This window comes from Panthera pardus, unplaced genomic scaffold, assembly GCF_024362965.1.
Source record: "Panthera pardus isolate Hobbes unplaced genomic scaffold, ASM2436296v1 HiC_scaffold_6, whole genome shotgun sequence".
NCBI classification, from domain to species: domain Eukaryota; kingdom Metazoa; phylum Chordata; class Mammalia; order Carnivora; family Felidae; genus Panthera; species Panthera pardus.
Window position 1 is genome coordinate 118,002,317 of NW_026526991.1, and position 8,951 is coordinate 118,011,267.

The 8,951-nt window shown below is 44.1% G+C and overlaps 1 protein-coding gene across 1 annotated transcript in view; it reads right to left on the reverse strand.

Moving 5' to 3' along the window:
* GPR158 (G protein-coupled receptor 158) overlaps window positions 1-2,476 on the reverse strand; it is a 417,620-nt gene extending 415,144 nt beyond the window's left edge. The window contains exon 1 of the mRNA XM_019432597.2: window positions 1,584-2,476. Coding sequence (XP_019288142.1) covers window positions 1,584-2,476 — 893 coding nt within the window. The remainder of the gene's footprint in view (window positions 1-1,583) is intronic.
* Window positions 2,477-8,951: the final 6,475 nt, after the last annotated feature.

The window sequence follows — 8,951 nt, forward strand, 5'->3', positions numbered from 1 at the left end:
AATAAGATTATCCTGAAAGTAGGAAAGAGTTACTCTGGCTTAAGACAAGATCTTTAAGAGAGACAGAAACACATGCATGTGCGTGTACCCACACACACACCCACGCCACACACACACTCACACACACACACACACACATTTAATGTAGTCACATGGCGGGGGGGGGGGTTGCTATCTGTATATATATTCTCAAGTATTGCTGCACCAAAAGCTACAGAATTTTATAACTGGATGGCTCCCTGGAGACCATCTACTTCAACTCCTTCATTTGGTAGTTAAGTAGCTGAGGCCCAGAGAGGTTAAACAACTCACTGGGGTTCATTCAGCAGGACATGACACTGCCAAGACAAGCTTTCTGATTTCCCCTTTTGCCCACGCAGTACTCAGCCTGGTATCTTTCTCCAGGTCAGCATCCTGTCCTTGTTGTGCCAAACAGAGCATCAAGGCACTCGCACACAGAGGTTTCTCACTTTTGCCTAAGTTCCTAAAAAATACAGAAGCAACCTCAATGCCCAAGACCTTCCTGCCAGAACCTCCCATCATGGAAATCAGGGAGGACCCCAGTCAATCTGTGGCTCTCTCCAAGGCTCTCTTTGGAATTTTTACTCTTCCCTTTCTGTTCCTTCCTCACATTGATCCTTAAGTGCTAGTTCTTAGAAGTTCCTCAGCAGAAAGGTCAGGTACTTCCCAGGGCAGAAGTTACCCCTGCTATTTTGCAAATTCTCATCTCCCCACAAATGCTATACCTTTAGACAGGAAATACAGAAAAACTGTTATTAAATTTCCTCCAAGTTCCCTGAGTGAATTCAGTCCGAACTAATCCCTTCCTCCCTAAGATAACTCAATCCAGTTCATTTACAAAGTGTATGAGTATGTGAAGGACTAGAGAACCCTCAGGTATGCCTGACACAGAGAACAGGACAAAGAGGGGACCAAGGAAGGGAGACAAGGGGGAGGAGAGAGGTGGGTAGAAGGAGCACACTGATCAAACTGCAAAGTGGATCCTGGAGACAACTATGCTGCTGAGACTGACTCACTGCTGAAGGGATAAAACTGCAGAGGGGATATACTCTTTTAATCACGCTCTCTGGTAACTAACAGCAGACGGGTATCCTGAACCTCGCACAGAGAAAGCAGGCAGAGGCTACCCCTAAGTGGCAGAACCGAGGAACTTTGTCTTCCTCCTGTTCCCTTTTCTTCCTCATCCAATGCTGGCCACTCTGTGCCTCACGGGCACACCCGAGCTCTCCAGCTTCCCTCCCATCACCCTAGAAAGGGAAATACCCTCCCTGCTCTCCCGTGGGTTGAAATGAACCACAGGGCATCCGAGATTTCTCTCAACTCTGACAAATTCTCCCCAGTCCCCTGCCCCTTGCAGGGAAACTGATCTGAGAGAAGCTTTCACTGAACTGACAAACCTAGGGCGCTTCTTGTCCCTAAGCACAGGCGCCCGCGATAGGTGTCCCTCAGTCTGGGTCTCCGCTGGGAGGGGTGGGAGGCGTTAAGAGTCACAGCCAAGTGTTCCTTCCCCACATGAGACACCGGAAGGAAGACTTTGCTTTTGCTTTTTCCCCCCTCCCTACCTGAATTCCGGGACCAGGTTAGGCTGCAACCCGTAGAAAGCAGCGGAGAGAGTGACCAGCCACCCGGGTTTGTAACTCCCGTTCTCGCACTCCAGATAAGGTGGAGACCACTTGACATGGCTCTTGTCCCCACCAAGCCCGTCCCTGCGCCGCCAGCTATGGCCCAGGCTCCGGGGCCCCTGATTGGAGCCGCGGCGGTGTAAGTGGGTCCTCCACTTGCGCCGCAGGCCGTGGAACCACTCGGTCTCCAGCGTGGCGTTGGCCAGGTGGTGTGCCGAGGAGGACAGGTCCTGGAGCAGGATGCGACTCTCTTCGCGGGTGGCCTGGAGGAAAACCTGCGGGGCCGGCGCGGACAGCGACTCGGTGCTGAAGGTGATGGCTGCCCGGGAAATGCTGGGCTCGCCCTCCAGGAGACTCCGCACCAGTGCCTGGTACCACTCCAGGTCGTCCTGCAAGTTCTCCTCCCGCGACTTATTGCTCTGCAGCATCATGTTGAGGAAGTTAGTGGCGTGTGTCAGCGTGTCCAGTGCCCCGTGCAAGGAGGGATGGGAGCTGGCTAGGGCTGACGACTTCCCCGGCAGGCCCGCCAACTCGTAGCGGCTGGAGCAGTTGGCTCGCTTCAGCTCGTGGGAGTCCCCGCTGTAGAGGTAAGAGGCCACGTCCATGGGCACCTCCTCGGCGAGTTTCTGCGCCAAGATGGTGCCGTCGGTGGAGCGGCTCCAGGGAGCCGAGGAATCCGAGGCAGAGGCTCGAGCCGGCTGCTGGGCGTGCTGCTTCAGCCTCAGGGTTCTCTCTCTAGGGGGATCCAGCCGTCCCGGAGGGTCGCGGCTGGCGCTAGCAGTTCCCAATCCCAGATGAGCGAGCAGGAGGCAGAAGAGTAAGGGATAAGCCATGGTTCCAATCTGCTTCGCAGAGAGGAGAGGAGGTAACGGGAGGAGACACTTTTTAAATTTTGGTCGTCAATTTATCAACAGTAAGACTTTTCCTAGGAGTCGTCCCCCTTCTCCAGGTGGCCGAAAAGGACTTTAAAATAAGAATGTTTTGGAATTGTCCCGGCTGGCTAAGCTACCGTCACAGGAAATCAAATCACCTGTGGCAACGCTGGCTGCACCCGCTCCATAATGGGTCGGCTCGGGATTACGCACCTCACAGCCTTGAGCAGAACAGGTTACATCCCCTCTCTCTCCCGGCGGCTACAGTTAGCCTGCTTACGTCTTTCTGCTCAGCAGCTTCCACTGTCGCTCTCATTGAGGTGTGTTCAAGAGCTGCTGCTGCTGCTGCTGCTGCTGCTGCTGCTGCTGCTGGCGCGGCGGCCGCCAAAGACGCTGCTCCATCATCTCACCCGTGGCAGGTCGTTCCCGCCTCCCGGCTCTGGCTCCTCCTCGTTCGCTTCGCCGCGAGGCGCGGAGTGCGCGCACACAGACCCGCACCGCCAGCGCAGGACCGAGTCCCGAAGAGCAAAGATTTCTTTCAGGACGTTAGTCTCTGTGGAGTTTATAGGACCAGGCAGCTGGTTAACTGGAGCCCTTAGGTTTGGCCACAAACCACACTCCTGTCTCCCCTGCTCTGGAGAAAAGCCGGTTTAAAGAGGCAGCTTGGCCTCAACCAAACCCTTGAAGGGCGGCTTCAAGCCGTCTTGTTCTCTGTTTGGTCGACTCCTGTGTCAATCAGCCGACTGCCATTTGTTGGGCTGGGGCGGGAGCTGTCCAGTGCTGAACCCGAGGCGGCTCAGAGGAGGCGCAGGAGGAGGCGGTGGCTCGGGATGCAGCAGCACCGAGTCCTTTCACCCACTCGCGTTCCCTGATGACTCGGAAACCCGAGGGGGTGGGGGTGGGGTGGGCGGGAATGAAGAGAGAAGCGGAGCGTTTGTGGCTCAGAGCGAAGGAAACTTGGACGTACTGAGGAGGAAGGTGTTGGCGTCTTGCTGCTTAGTTAAATCAGCCTTTTCTTTTGCCTGGAAAAGAGGGAGAGAGCAGTTTTCATTTTTGACTTAAATCGAAGGGGAAGGACGTAGGATGGAGACGTGTCCTCCTGAGCATCTGCTCATTTTGGGCAAATTATCAAATCCTCCTCCTTATTGTCGGCTAAAGAAATTATTAAAACCTACTTGCGGAGGTCTTAGCAATGAGGGAGTAATGGAGACATCTACCGGCTGAGCTTTAAGAAAAAAAAAAAAAAAAGCCGTATTTAAGGATCCTCTGCCTGAAAGGGGGCCAGGATGAAGGGGAGCCTGTGAAAGTGTATGCAAGTGAAAATGTGGAAGGGAGAGGTATGTACAAGGGGGTGAGACTCAAGATTGTGAGAGAATGAGAATGAGGGAGTCAGTCTTGAATGAGAAGGGAAGTTGTTCTGACTGGGAGTTTCTAGAATTAATGGATCTAAGAACTAAGACATCCAGTGAACTATAGATTGGGATATCCCAGCAGAAGAAAGAAGACCCACAGAATAAAATATGTATAATAACAATAAGCTGAATAATATGCCAAGCCCCCCCCCCCCCCAGTTATTGAGAAATCTCTTAACACAGTCTAATCATTTTATCTGAAACTTTAAAAATGTCTTCTGTTTGGGATGAGCACTGGGTGTTGTATGGAAACCAATTTGACAATAAATTTCATATATTAAAAAAATAAAAATAAATAAATAAAAATGTCTTCTGATAGTCTGAAAATGCTAATTAGTACTGAATACATAAGGCTGTGTGCACCTCCACTTTTCATTGGCACCTCTGTTTTCAAATTCCCCAAGACAAACACGAATAGAAAATCCCAAATTCACTTCACTTCCCAACCAACAAAATGTCACTGGTGGCATTCTGAGGTAGCACTGCTTAGATTTACTTTACCACTTCATTTCATTCTCCCTAGTGAGAAAATATCCAAGCAGTGAAATGTAAGTTCCAAAGAGAAAAAGGTTGTCTGTATTCGTCACTGTAGTATCTTGAACATCTAGAATACACAGAAATGCCTGGTACATAGTAGGCTCTCACTAAATATTTGCTAAATTAATGAAGAAACCAGAGGGTCATGATGATGAAGCTAATTACTTAAGAAGTAAAGTCTGCCCGATATGTCAGTGATGTAGACTTTTGGAATAAGACTTAGCAATGAGTTTGCCAAATTACAGCACATGGTCTCCAAGTGAGTTTTTACGCATACGCAAAAAAACTGTTACTGGATCTATACTTATTTACAAGTAAATTTCATGTTCACAGCCGACTTTTTATTTAAATTTTTCTTCGCAGTATATGCTCCTTTGCTAAATAAAGGTCATCTCAGTTGAATGCTCTACTATAGCATATGTGGCAATAATAACAGAAGGAATTTCTGTTTGTCTAATTTATCAGAATATACAATATGATTTTCTATCTATTTAACCAGCCAGGGACTGAAATGTAATTTCCTCACTAACCGATGTTTTTAGAAAACATACATAATTTGTTAACAGTTCATTAAAATTGCCCAGCATGGCGTTTAAAAAAGAAGTTAAAATTTTATTAGTAGGTCCTTCTATAAGTAATTCAATGACTGAACGTAACTAAAAGGTTTTGGTTCTGGTACTAGCATTCACCTAAGCAAGATTTATGGTCACTGGCAAGACCTTTAAAGTTCTGTGTCTTAGGACACAAATTGTATCTACGCTTCATGACTTAACACTGAGGGAGTACTAAATGGTATCTGAGCCACTCTCCAGAGGTACAGCCCTTCCCTAGCTTATGTCTGCCAGGAGCAGAGCAAACTATGAGAAGCCCTTGCAATTTTAGCATTCCCTTCAGTGGCTCATCTTCAGGCTATATTGCCAAATAACTGATGTGGACTAGTTGGGTTTAGAACAGCACTGCCAAAATAGAAATATAATGTGAGCCACAAATGTGATTCATATATGTAATCTTAAATGTTCCAGTAGCACATTTAAAAAGTAAAAAGAAAAAAAAAAAAAGAAAAATAATTTTAATAATATATTCTATTTAGCCCAATATATACAAAATATTATTTCAATAAGCAAACAATATAACAATTATTAGCGAGATATTGTAAATTTTTTAAAAACAGCTTTTCAATGTTTTTATTGATTTTTGAGGGAGACAGAGAGAAACAGAGCCTGAGCAGGGGAAGGGCAGACAGAAAAGGAGACACAGAATCCAAAGCAGGTACCAAGCTCTGAGCTGTCAGCACAGAGCCCGACATGGGGCTCAAACTCACAAATCGTGAGATCATGACCTGAGTCGAAGTTGGACGCTTAACTGACTGAGCCACCCAGGCACCCCTACATTTTTATACTAAATATTCCAAATCCAGTGTATGTTTTACACTCACAACACATGGCATTTCACACTAACCATATTTCCAAAGTTCAATAACCACCTGTGACCAGAGGCTACCATAGAGTGCAAGCTCAAGAAGATAGGCATTGTGATCTTGAATGCTCTAGAAAGCCTAGTTCTAGGAGGCCTGGTCCGTTTCATAGGTCTAGATTTAAGGTAACTGAGTAGCAGACAACCCTTCGTCAATGTCATTGTCCATCGATGAAGGAAATAATCCAAAAGAAGGTTTTATAAAAGACCAAGATTTAACACACACTCATATGCCTCTAAACAGATTACAAAATTCCACACCAACTCACAAAGACATATCATTCACTCTATAAACGTTGATTGAACCTTTACTATGTATCAGGCATTAGGCTCGCTACTGGGGCAAAATAAACACATCTTCTGCACAAATGGACCCATGGACCTTACAGTCAAGTGGGTAGAGAGAGAGAAAATTAAAAAAACAAACAAATAAGTCTAAGAATTATATATAGTTATAACTGCCATGAAGAAATAAACACTGAAGTGATAAAAACTGCAGGGTGTGGGGGTGGGAAGCTTCTATATAAAGAGATAAAGAAACAAGAGACTTCTGGGAGAAGGTAATACTTGAGCTGAGATCTCAAAAATGAGGAATAATTAACTAGGTGGTAGGTAGTAGTGAATTAGCTAAAAATAAGAAAGACTCTTACCTCAGGTACAGGGTGTAATCTATGAGTACACTAAGACTACCAATATTCTATCCTTAACAGGAAGGAGTACTGGAAGAAAATAACTACAATAACCTAACGTTCATATATGATATGAAAAGTATAAACAATTGAGACAAAAAAAATCATTTTATAAAATATTCAGGTGATTATGGCATGAATAGCATTCCCCCACACACACACAAATTACATGATCATAATTTGTAGATATAGACAAATACCCATGTAGGTCTCAAAAGTAAGAATGAAGTTGTTTAAATGCATATTGACACTGCACAGAAACTGGACTGTAATAGAATGGTGCATACAAGACGTGTAAGCCTTGTATGAAAAGGCCCAAAACTTTACCATCACGGTCAAAGAAGTCGATCTAACTGCTTTAGAACAGTGAAATTTGCTCTGATAAAAAAGCAATGTGCAATGGAGTTATGAGGTATTAGTCGTAATATGATTGATGTATCACTATTATAAAAAAGAAGATGTGATGTTTGCATATCTTTAAATGAAAGAAATTAAAGGAGGTCAAAAACTGCTGAGACCAGATTTTATATGAGCAGTATAGGTAGAGTTATTTAAAAATTTTAAGTGCTGCTTTAAATCATTGAAATCAGCCAGTATTAGGACAGTGGAATATGGTGAATGGACACTGAATTGGCAGTTGGGAAACCAAAATCTACTCTTGGCTCTGCCATTGTCCAGTCACATGACTTTTGACAATTTCCTCAACCTCTCTGAACCCTTTTGCTTCATTTGTACCATAAAAGTGATGTATTAGATATATCCACAACTGGAACATTTGTGGCTGAATAACAGATAATGGTCTAGGTATATTTTCCAGGAACTCATCGTTCTTAATAGTTCCAGATTTACAAGGTAAATGTTATTTTCAGATGAAATAATGACGAATCTTAGTAAACAAAATGGCACAACCCCAGTCAAATTCCTGATAGAGCAAATGAAACAACAAAGGGACAGCACAGTTTGTTGATAGAACACAAAATCAGATACTCAGTTCTTATTCCTAATCTTCCTGAGATTCTGGATTTCCCTAAGCATATGCTATCCCTGTGCCTCATACGCCCACTTTCAATATGAAGATCATAGTATTTGTTACCCAAGAGCAGTAGTTTTGAAATTTCTGGATGTAGAAGTATCACTAGAGGATTCTGAATATCTCTGTGGGTCTGGGTAGAACTTGAGAATCTGCATTTTAATAAGCACCACACGTGATTTTGTTGCAAATGGTCCACAAAGAACATGCTGAGAAATACTGCCTTGAGCCATGAAAAGTAACTCTAAGACATTAGGAAAGAAGATGTCCTGGTAAACACAAAGCCTTGCTATAAATTATGAAGTGTAGCCTATGAATAACAATGAAAATAACACCTATAAAGAATAATCTTTCTGTTAACATCAATATCATCATTACTGTCATCTAAACATTTATACAGCTCCTACTGTAGCCAGGCATTGTCCTAAAGATTGTCCTAAAGATTGCTCCTTTAGTCTTCATTGCCGCACTGAGTTTGGTACTGTTACCATTTTACAGATGGGAAACAAACCAAGAAAAAAATGAATTGCCCTAAGAAATACAGCCATCTGGCCCCAGATATCATACTCTTAATCCCTATACCAGTGGTTCTCAAACGTTGATATGCATTAGATCCACCTGGAGAGCTTTTGTCAAAGCACAAATCCGTGGCCATACCCCATAAAATTGCTAATTCAGTAGGTCTAAAGTAGGACCTGAGAATTTGCATTCCCTGTGGTAGCTAACAAGTTCCCAGGTGATGCTGATACTGGTGAGGAACCACTCTTTGAGAACCACCGCTCTGTGTCATGCTTTTCATCATTATAATCTGTCACGTCTATATTATTACACTCATTCCATATATTTCACATGGAAAAAGAAGAAAGTCAACATCAATGGCTGAAAAAAATGCCTGAAATCTGCTTGGGGAAAAAAAAAGCTCTCTGGTTTTCTATTTCCAACTTAGAAAGTTTACCCAAGATGTTTATGTTTTTTACTTAGCAGTTTATTCTCGTCTGCCTCCAGTTTACCCTTAAAACTCTTACTCCTTGTCAGCATCATTTCTAAAAACACTCCTGCTCTTTCAAGAGCCATCTCCTCTGATTTTCACTATAAAGTTGTGACTTGGGCTGTTCTTGCCTTCCCAATAAAGGCCATCTTTTTTAAGTACTGCTAAATAGTATCATCTACGGAGTCACTTGGGCTTTGACTCAAACTGCTAGTTTTCACTAATGTCCCATTCCGCCCCCCCAACACACACACACATACACAATGGTTCTGTAAACCTAAAGACACCTGAAGAACTTTCTGACCAC